This window comes from Cynocephalus volans, chromosome 5 (genome assembly GCF_027409185.1).
Source record: "Cynocephalus volans isolate mCynVol1 chromosome 5, mCynVol1.pri, whole genome shotgun sequence".
NCBI lineage: Eukaryota > Metazoa > Chordata > Mammalia > Dermoptera > Cynocephalidae > Cynocephalus > Cynocephalus volans.
Window position 1 is genome coordinate 40,361,865 of NC_084464.1, and position 11,536 is coordinate 40,373,400.

At 42.3% G+C, this 11,536-nt stretch overlaps 1 protein-coding gene across 1 annotated transcript; it reads right to left on the minus strand.

Annotated features, from left to right (window-relative positions):
- Window positions 1-315: 315 nt before the first annotated feature.
- On the minus strand, window positions 316-10,067 carry GPX6 (glutathione peroxidase 6). Its single transcript, XM_063098238.1, has 6 exons — window positions 9,981-10,067; window positions 6,974-7,127; window positions 3,387-3,504; window positions 2,810-2,909; window positions 1,413-1,608; window positions 316-443 (listed from the first exon to the last, which is right to left on the minus strand). Exons 1-6 carry the CDS (start codon window positions 10,065-10,067, stop codon window positions 316-318), a joined length of 783 nt encoding a protein of 260 aa, XP_062954308.1.
- Window positions 10,068-11,536: the final 1,469 nt, after the last annotated feature.

Here is an 11,536-nt window from a genome sequence, read left to right on the forward strand (position 1 = left end):
AAAAAACAGCTGTTTCATTTTACTTCTTCACCTAATCTTCTCTTTCCTTAGAATCTGATTTTCTGAAATCTGTGCATTTTAAAGACTGAATTTTAATTATAAAACAGCATGGGGCAGATGGAGTTTCCCAGCAGGTCCTTTGCACCTCTGGTTGAGAGTGGTTTTTGTTATGTTATGTTTTGTTGTTGTTATGTTCTTCTACTTTTATATGTTTTCACTTTTTAACAGTGAGGATGAATTGATTTTAAAAACCAAAATGTATGTGTATTAGTTGTTGAGAGAGAGAGAAGATTGTCTGAGAAGCAAGGCTACCTCTCATGTGAGGTCCTGGCCAGGCACCGAGGGGTCTGACTCCAGGAGGTCTGTGCTCATGGTCACAGCAGTTCTGTGAGCTGCCAGTCCCACCTGGTGCTTTTGGTTGTGCCAAGGAAAGGTCCAGAATGCTTTTGAAAAAAAAAATATTGAAGGGCAAACTGAGGGGGTCAAAGAAGCAGGGACAAAGTGAGAGAGGAAGGAGATTCCAGAAATAATATGGGACTGGGAAAAAACCACACAGCCAGGTTGCTGCAGAATTTTTTTTATTTGAGACAGTGCTAAGAATGAGTTTAAAGTTGGGGAGACTCAGGGTGAGGAGAAGGCTCATCACTCAGAATGAAGAGACATCCCTTCCCAGGTGCCGTGACCTAAATGCACTAAGGGACAAGCACCAAGGAAGGCTCCAGTAGGATCCGACCCTGAGGGGCTTTGGGATGACCATCATGGAGATGCCCCTCCTTTCATGTAAGGTGAGGTTTCTGCTCTCACTTTGCCTTCAGAGATCCTATGAGAGGACTACAGGATGGCAGAGGAATAAAGGAGGACTAGTTAGGGAGAGGAAGAGTGTAACAATGCATGCCTATCTTACAGGAGAGAGGAGGCTATGAAGGGGACCTAGAGTCTTGCTGCCAGTTCCTGCTTTCTTTAAACCTTCAGGATGGGGAATAGATAGATGTCAGAATTTTGGGATTGCTTTTCTAGGGACATGGGGTAGTCTAAACCATTTACCCTAAAATATGGTATTTCTTTGGAAAAAATTGGGAAAATACTTGATATTTCAGGATCAGACATTTGGGGAGATAGGTTTTCCTTCCCTTAATCTTCACACACACGCGTGCACATGCACACACACACACACAACCATACATGTATATACACACAAACATACATGCATATATACACAAATGCACTCCAACTTATTTGTTTGCTCACAGCTACACATACATGCATAAGTAGCTGCTTGGGTAGTATGGGATGATTCGGTCATATGGAGAATAGGTAGTAAAGAGTGTGGAGCAAAGATGGATCCTTTGTTAGACATGTCCTTCAGGTGGGAGGCAGGGTGTCTACTTCTGCCAGTTGCTAGCTCTTCCTACCGGGTATCTTCAGGTACTCTAGGATGTCTGACTTGACTGTGCTGACTGGAGCCTTGTGGAACCAGCGCATGACAGGGACTCCAGTAGGTCCCACCAAGAACTTCTCAAAGTTCCAGCGGATGTCATGGACCCTCATGGGCTCCCAGAAGAGTTGGCTTGATGAACCCAAAAGATCAGAGGTTGGAGGGCAGGAGTTCTAGAACAGATATGAAAAACAGAATGATAAGATTATTTCTGCTTCTATGTGGTCCAGTTTTATCCCCACCCCTAGAGAGTCTACTCACCATTTTATATCTTACTATATTAACTACTTAACATGCTTCCAACCAACCACAGACATTTTGATATATCATCACAAATATATCAACTACCAGTCAAACAACCAAGAATAATAGAATAAAATAGTAAATAGAAAGCATTCCTTCTTTTCCTGTCTCTCCGCCATTCCCATGAATTTCTCATGGTGCTTCAGTAAAAGAATACCTTCTGTTTCCTTGGGTAAGTCATATCATTTCTACAGTTTCAGTTTCCTTAGCTGAAAAATAATGGGTTGATTTAGAGTAGTGGTTCCCAGAGTTTGGGGCTTCATAGGCCAATAAAGTTTCAACAGCTATTTTTTTTTAGGTTAAAGTACAATAACCAACATTCATTTTGACAATAAGAAAAATTAGAAGTCTACTGTAACCATAAATTCAAAAAGTATTAGATAGAACCACATCAAATCGATGTTATCATCATTTTGGAGCAACAAAAAGGCAATTTATATGGTTTAACCTAATAGTAATTTAGTATCAAAATAAATAAATGATGGTCTTTTATATACAGTAAGTTGACTTTTATGAAAAACTCCCCACATTGTCTTTTTTTTAAAAATTTCATTTGCTGTGGATGGGTGAAAATTTCAACAAGAACTAGCTTTGTTTTGCAGACCAGCATTTGAGGACAGCAGACTAAGATCCTTGGGAGTCCTTCTACCTTGATATTCCATGATTCTAACATTCCCTGAATCTAAAGGCACTTACCACATGGCGTTCTATGTTATCCATTTCTACATTTGTTTCCTACTTAGATATGAGTTCCTTCCAGGAAGAGACTATGCCCTATTAATATTTGTTAACTCATTGTATATCAAAGTTTCTTGCACATAATGGAAATTTGATAAACGATTGTTGGATGAATTATTACCACTCAGTAGGGAAGGTCAGTCCATGTCAGAGCTATCATACATTATGTGTTTCCTCTACTTGAGGCCAAAGCCTCACAACAGATATTGCAATGATCCATGAATTTATCTGAGCATCTCTTTCCAAGGAGTCCAAACCAATCCTAGACATGAGGCCCATTTCTTTCAGGGTATCTCTAACCGACTGAGCCATACCAGGTTTATGTCCACTCACCTTCAGGAAGGTAAAGACCTTTTGTTCATTTTCTCCATTCACATCCCCTTTTTCAAAGAGCTGGAAATTGGGAACAAAGCCACCACCTGGACGCACATACCTGCAATGAACCAAAGTGTTCCCAAAAAGATCCAAATGAAGACAAGGATGGATAGTAATGGCCACCACCAATTTACCACAAAACAGAATTAGAGATAAAAAGGGAGAGGTTGTAGACATGGAAGGTGAGAAAAGAGAGGTCTCTGGGAACCAGGATTTTATGCAATAGGCTTTATGGAGCCAACAGAGAATTACAAGAAGATTGGAAGGTGATGTTTAAAGCTTAGACTTCTTGATTCATTTCCATTTCCTGTATTCCCTCCTCTTCCCTGTGCCTCTGTTCCATTTTCAAATCTTGCCCTAGTCTCACTCTCAAAGAACCCAAAGCTAGGAAGGCTGAGTATTGTCAACAGTGCTAGACTGAATTCAAAGCATCATTCAACCCACCGCAGAAGTTTCCAAAATGGGAGGTCCTCTAGGAAAAATGAAGAAAAGAAATCCTGACAGGGACTCTACAGGGTTCCACACGCGCACTCACTTGAGCCCAAACAGGATCTCTGAGTTTTCTCCTGGTTCTTGTTTTCCAAACTGGTTGCAGGGAAAGCCCAACACAACGACACCCAAAGGCTTCAGCTCCTCCTGGAGTGCATTTAGTTCTGCAGGTAGAGAATGAACAGCATGGGTAGCCTGGTCAGAGACCTACCTCAAGCAGTGACAGAACTCTGAATTTATCCATTTATCACACAAATAACCTGAGGACTGAGGAAGGGAAAGGTTCACAATTACAGAGACTGAGGAAGCAGAGCAAAAAACTTGAACGCTGATTTCCAGAAACAGCCAAATGGCTGCTGTTTTTCTTGTGCAGTAGTTCTCATAACTAGCTGCACTTCACCATCTAATGGGAACTCTTATTTGAAAGTGCGCACACACACACACACACACACACACACACGCACACACACACACACACACACACACACACACAGATTGGTTAGTCTTATGTGTGGGAGTCCTGTTTGATTTTGAAAAGGAGCCAAACTTGAATGCCACTGCTTTCTTAGTTGGATTGATTAATCAAATGTTGTTTTAAGGAAAAGGCAAACAAAATGTTAATTCTACCCCCTTTCCCACCCCCACTATTCCCCATGATGCCACAACCTGACATTCCAGCCACATTCCCGGGAGCACTCTCTGGTGTTCTACCCTGACAGTGGTAAAGGGAATCAGAGAAATTGCAAGCCTAGCTCAAGCATTCTCTATCCTCTCATCAATTCCAGTGAACTAACTGATGCCATTTCCCTGGAATACTCACTGGGACCCAAGGCCACAAATTCTAAACTGCTCTTTACCACCATCAGGAAGCCCTCTAACCTGTCTGCCTAGACTGGTACCATTATTTTTATCTTCGGCCACTTTCAGTTCAGGTTTATTCAGTCCCCAGTATGAGAACCAGCCAGTCTCATTCAGACTCAGCCCTGCCTGCTGGCATCTCCCCTAAGAACCTCTTCATAAATGGAAAGTGCCTTCCTGTTTTATATATTTCTTCAGTTACTATCTGTTGTAGATTGGATGCCCACCCAACCTCACTGAAGCTTAAATCCCCGCTGTAATTGTTGAGGATGGAAAATCCTATTATGGTAAATTGAAAGGTGGGGCCTTGAAGAGGCAATTAGATTGTAGGACCATACTGTGGTGAATAGCTTAATAATGGTGGTCAGGGGCATGGCTTGGAGAACTTTAAAAGGAGAGCATGGAGAACATCCCTCTCTCTGCTCCACCATTTTCTGCCATGTGAGACCCCTGCGTTGCTGTAAAGCCACCACCAAAGAAGACCCTCACCAGATGTGTTACCTGGACTTTGGATTTCCCACCCTCCAAAACTGTAAGCAATAAATTCAATTTTCTTACAAAGTACCCAGTTCTGTATATTTTGTTATAAGCAATAGAAATGGACTAATACACTATCCATATTCATCTCTCTCTTATATTCAGACATCAAGAACATTTCCTTCCTAAGCAGAAACACTTAGCAGACCTTGATTCTAGTCCCTTGGCAAGTTCCTTCAACTCTCTCATTTTCCTCATCTGGAGTAAAATTTGTATGAGATGCTCTTTAAAATTCTTGTCAATTCATTTAATAAGCTATGTCACGGCAACACAATGGAAAATTATGCACTAAAAATGAATGAGGAAACTCACCATGTACTGATAAAGAATAATGTCCAAGTTATATTATTATATGAAAAAGCAACGTGCAGAATCATTTGTGTGTGTGTATTTGTGTATATGTGTTTGAAAGAGAGAGAAAGAGAGAGATTTGCTTGTATGTGCATAAAATTTCTGGAAATATACACCATTAACTGATGACAGTGGTCACCTAAAGGGAAGGGAACATGGAAGTTGCCACTGTTAAACCCTTTTGTATCTTTTGAATTTGAATGTTGTGAATGTATTACCTAGTCCACACAATTTAGTTTAAATTAGAACAATTTAGTTTAAATTAAACTAAATTAAATTAAAACAGATTTAAAAGCAGATTCACATCCCATGGAATGGATGCTTACACACCACCAAGACTTAAAATGCACTGTTTTCAAATTTAACTTTTTAGTATATGTGCTGCCGAAGCGAGCACTCAAATTTAACTTTTTGAAGGGAAGAAAATCCTCGCATGCTACATGATACTAAGCTGTTGTTTGGGCTCTTATAATTAGGTCCTGTGGTTTTATAAAAATTTAGTCTTTATAGCTTTTTGGGTTTTCTGTAGAGCTCATTATACCTAAAAACAGAAAAATACAAAGTGACCTTTAAATTCTCTTAAATGTCTGAATCTTACCCTAATCCGTACTTTTGAGAGAATCTTTTTACACATAATCTCACCATTAAATTGAAAAAGGCTTTATCTTCTCTCAGTAAATATGAACCATTTGTTTTCTGTTGTGCTTTAGAGGAGGGGGTATTCTAATATAATTTTTGCCTAAATCAAGCAGCTCCCTCTGAATGTTAATTTTAAAATGTCCAATTTTGGTCACCCGTATGTCTTAGATGTGAGATTGCAATATGCTTAAATTAAGTGGTATAAGTATTAAAAAAGGAGAAAATTATGGGATTTCTTTTTATTGAAGCCCCATTATGACAAATTGATTGGACAATATATTTTTGATTTATTGACTAGAAAGCAATGTCAATGTACGGAAAATTTCCCTTAACACTCACTCATGTATTATTTTGATCCATTTCTCTGTGGCATTTGGTGCAATAAACCTTTTGAATTTATCGTGAACATTTTTTTAAAAAGCATAAAAAAAAGTTGTTGGCATGTCAAAAACTGTACCTATCTCTATTACAATTGATCTAGAATAAAGAAAATGGAAAATCTACCTCAGCCACCATGGAGGTTAGGCTGAGTTTGGAGAGATGAAGCATTCTCCCATATTATCAGTCACCCCAAACAGCCCTCACACCAACCAGTGGCTTCCAGATTAAAAAACAAACAAACAAAAAAACCTTTATTTCTCTCTTTTCTGTCATTTGGAGGTGTCTGCAGAACCCAAGAGCATTTTTCAAAAGGTCTAAGATCAATCCTCTTGCCTGTTGCTGCCAGAAGTCACCAGTGAGAAAGATAAAAGTGGCCTTTGAAAGCTAGGTTCTGGCCTGAGAGACACAGCTATGCTTTGGTGTCCTGTTAAACACAAGCAATTTCACAGAACATCAGTAACACACAACACGTGACGATGATGAATCAAGACAAAAACAAGGGCACTCCATAATCATGTTTGAACACAGACAAAACATGAACATTGTCCAAATCATAAAAATGAGAAGCCCAAGATCCGATGGTATGTTTTCCTTCAGGATATCGAGCAACAAATTCAACTTATTCAACTACAGGTTTGTTCCTGGTGATCTTTGACTAAATCTTTGGGAAAGTCTTAGTTCTCAAATCTGGAGCTAATTCTCCAGCATTCTAAAGAGCAGAGCAGTAGTAGGATTTGGGGGGGTAGAGTCACGTGATCACTTATCCCATCCCTCACCCCCCAACGACATATTAGTAAAACCTTCTGAAATTAGAATATGGCTATCTGGCAAAGCTAGTTCCACAATAGCTGAAACATGAGTTCTTACCAGGATACTGAGCTGTCAAGCCGCAATAGGTGGCCACATTGACAAAGAGCACGTGCTGGCCTGCATACTGCTTGAACTGGATATACTCCTCGCCACTGAGGGTAAGGGCTCCATACTCATAGATGGTGCCTGTCACCTCTTTGTCACAATCCATCTGGAACGTAACAAAAGTAACCATAATGATGCAAAAAAGATGAACAATAATTTCTAACATCTGTGGACTTTTTCAAAGTAATATCTTTCATGTAATATCTTGAAATTCTTAGAACCAAGAGACCTTTTCAAGTAATATTTTTAATTAGGGCTAATGCCACAACTAGAGTTTATGTCTTCTAACCTACCATTCAATTATGGGGGGCAGGGGGTGGAGCAAGACAAACACTTCATAACGCTTTTCCCATTCCTAGAAGATTGATACAATCTGCCTCCCTTCAATGACATTGCACTCTCCCCCCATCTAGCACCCTATTCCAGTCATCTCAACCCTTCTCAAATATTCTTAACAGAATTTTTGCAGGTTTTCATATAGAAATAATTATTACATGACTTTCTCATTTGTAGGTTCTTATATTGTAATCCCTCCCCCCAAAGCTGGGCCCACAACTTGTTTCTATTCTGGATTCTGTTGAAGGGCCTTTCCAGGCTTTGCCAGTGGGGTGCTCAATGGTCCCTACAAAACTCATCCTTGATACCCCATTCTTCTCATCTTGTGTTGAGGGGAAACAGCCTGAACTGCTCATGAATTAAGGATAATAAAATAAGGAGCACAGAGAGGAAAAACTTTCTATCTACAAGCATGCCAAGAGAAAAAGGCAGATAGGATCTGGGACAAAACCTAAGATCCTGTTAACTGGTAAGAGAAGCCGGATTCATGGAGATATGAAGAAAAGGCTTAGAATTTTAGAGTAGTGTAAGTTGGGCTTCAAGGGATCTCAGTACATAAAGGTCTGCCCCATGGTGTGAAGGAATTTCCTGTGGGTGAGCTTCTGAGGGGAGAATGGGACAAGAAGCTCTTGAACATCTTTGAAGTTTGTCAGTTCTGTCACCAGGACACCACACAATAGCTTCTCCTTCACTGTCCTTGGAAAGAAAGAGGCTTGCCCTAGGGCAGGCCCTTCTTTCTATATGCATACATCTGTGCACATACATCAATCCAAATATTAGGGAACATTAGCCTAAGAAACCCACTATGACAGGGTTGTGATCTATGTGCCTGATTCTCTTTGACTTCATGCCACCTTACCTCTGTGCTACATAATTTCTACCATGTGCCTTTCTTACTACTGTAATAGATAGTCACATGGAAATTATCCTGTGAGCTGTCATTTGCATGCCTCCATTTTCCTTGTCTTTTGATACCTTAGTTCTGGGTTCAACAACTTCCAAAGTTTGTCTCTCACGTGGATATCATCCTGTAAACTGGGATACGGAATCCGAAGAAAACTGCAGACTTGAAGAGCTCAATCCTTACCCAGCTTTTCAGTTCTACTCCAGTTTGCTTAGGTCTCTTTGAAGAGGTCAGGATACCCTAGAACATAGCTTTTCATTCATGATTTTTTGCATCAGGAATTTCATGCCCAGTCAGGCAGCAGTGCCTGACATAGGCCTGGATGCCCCTTAAAGGTTGCCCTTTCAAGCTGTGATCTTTCTTAAAAGTATGTAAGCTGTAATCCTACTACAGCTGCCAGTCTTTGAGCACTTTATGTACATCATCTATGCATATACATTATTTTATGTACATGAACCTAATGCACATGAACCCAATAATAGAGATCAAAGCTCAAAGCTCAGCTTTGAGGACCTGCACAATTATTACCTGGAAGCATTTTAGAAACACAAATTCCTGGGCTCTCCCTAAGACCTACTGAATCAGAAACTCTGGGGTGAGCCCCGGCAATCTGTGCTTTAACAAGCTCTCCAGGTGATTCTTATGTGAGCTCAAGTCTGCGAATATATGCACTATATGATGGGCATTGTTCTCCACCTTTTATAGAGGAGAGAAAGAGGACAACAAAAGTTATGTACCTGGCTTAAGGCTATAGTGAGGCTGAGTTAAGGATCTTAACCCTTGACTTGGTGTTGTCAGCACCACACTCTCCCAAGTGAGCTAACCGGCCATCGGGATCCGAACCCGTGGCCTTGGTGTTATCAGCACCACACTCTTCCGAGTGAGCCACAGGCCTGCCCTGAGGCTGAGTTTTTAAATGTTTGTCTGATTTTAAAGTTAAAAATCTGCTGGTGCCTCTAGTCGCCTACTTCAATCCCCACCCTGCATCCTAAGACACTTACACACATCTTTTACAGGGGTGGCCACTGACATCCAGTGTGGGACTTTTCTGAATGGCATGAATTGGAGCAGCATCAGGATCTAAGAACAAATCCTCTTATTCTGATCTGAACTCCATCTCCATTCCACCACATCATCTTTCCTAAAATTAATATTGGCGGTCAACAATCTTGGCCCTATATATTTTATTCCCTGGAAAAAAAGGTCCTCTTTCCCGACCCTGAAACTCCTAGAGAACTTTCCAGCACCAGCTTGGACCTTCTCCCACTGGGTTTCTAGCTGAGCAGCCTCTTCAACAGCAACCAGGTCAGGCTCCCTCTCAATCCATTTGCTGCTTTGTGCCTCATTTCCCAGGACCCACCCGGCTGCCCCAAGTAACAGACCAGCATGGAGGGGACAGGCTCTGCACTATCAAGGGCCATGGGGGAAGTGGCAAAGGGAAAGGCAATGAGGGCAGCCTTCAGCGGCATCCCCCTCCCCCTGATTCGGCTCAAAGAACCACTAGGTGCACAGGAGAAGATGCAGGTAAGAGACAGTGGGCAGGAAGGAGAGCCTCTGCCGCAGGGGACAGCAGGGGACAGCCGCGGCAGAAGTTTGCGAAGAAGGGCTGGGAAGGCAGATGTCCTTCGAGAAGGGGAGAGGAGAGAACTCCTTGCATCTCTGGCGGCCAAGTTAGTCATCACGTGCTGAAGTCAGCCGGATCCCCTGCCAGACACTCACCTTCATCTTCGGCGGCTTTAGGGTCTCCTGAGCGAAGCCGACCAGGAACAGCGGGAAAACACAGGAGGCCCAGAATTGCCGGATCATGGCTCCCACTGGGAGAGCTAAGCGACTCTGAGGTCCCCAGGGATCTTGGCCCCTTTTAAGGCCCTGGTAGGGACCACTTTGAAGATGCGCCCTCCAATCCCAGAGCTGCATTCCCACACACGCATCTCAGTCCCGCTCTCCCCACTGTGCATCCGGGAAGTCCTGCCCCTTCCTCCTCCTCCCCTCCCCGGCACGTGGGCACAAGTTCCAGCAGGTGAAGGTGGGGGTTTCCCTCTTTGGAACCCTACCCCCAAGTGACTGGCAGTTCCTAGGTGCTGACTCCACATCCATCAAGTATAGCCATGTCACTAAATCAGAATCTGCTTTTTTAACAAAATCGTCACGTGATTCATATGCAAACTAAAGTTTGAGAAGCATTGCCTTAGATGACTATTTACCCTTTGCCCTGTCCCTCAAACTGTCATCACTCAGTCAGTAGAACACCACCTTTTCTAATTATGAAGTCCAGCTGTGGGGGCCTGAGTGTCTCAGATGCTTTGCCTTGCAATCGATCCCCTGGAGGACTCAATGCAGAAGTCGCACAAATGAGGGACGCACATTCACAGTGGAAAGTTACCCAGGAGAAAGCCCTAAACTATGAGTCAGGGAATTGCCCTGGGCTTGAGTTTCATCCTCTGTAAATGATTGTAATCATCTCTGCCCCTGATTATTTTATAAACCTGTTTGTTGTGAGGTTCTAATAAGGTAACAACCAGAGAGGTGCTGGAAAGTATTTGGACTGGTGAAGAGGCACAGAGTTGCTTTCCCTGGCTACCTCCTCTCCCATTCTGCTCCCATCTGTCTGGCTTTTCACTGCCAGCTTAGCTTTTCCAAATTCCCTTGCTGATGGAAGTGATAGTTTTTCCTCCTCAGTTCTAAGCCCCTTGTCATCCAGCCCCCTCCACCTGCCCTACCTCTTCCAGGTTCACACAAAAGGCCTTCTCTGTCTCTTCGAACTGAAGCCTGGTTGTTGAATTCTTGTGAACTGTCTTGGAAAACAAGCTTTGTGTTATATCAGATTTCTGAGCTCTTCTCAAAGACCAGTAATTTGTGGGCTGATCACTGATACCTGATCCAGCTATGCAGGTCCCCAAGGCCTTTAGGGCAGTCACGCAGAAGGCTTCCCTCTTATGGCACAGACTGACACACATTCCCAAACTCTGCAGCCTTCTCACAATCTCAGCTCAAAAAAAATGGCTGAACCTTAGACTATGAGGCTACAGAGACCACTGAGTTTTATACCTATCTGTGCCTTGATGCTGAAAAAGTTAATGTCTCTGTCCGCAGTGTCTCATCTGTAAAATCAGGGTAATAGTATTATCTACCTTGTAAGGCTGCTATGAGAAATAAATGTGACAATAATTATAAAGCACTTAGCCAGGGCCTGACACAGGCAAGCAACTAGAAGTTTTAGCCACATAGCTTTATGTGTGAGAAAACTGAAGCTCAGAGAGAGAGAGAACATATCA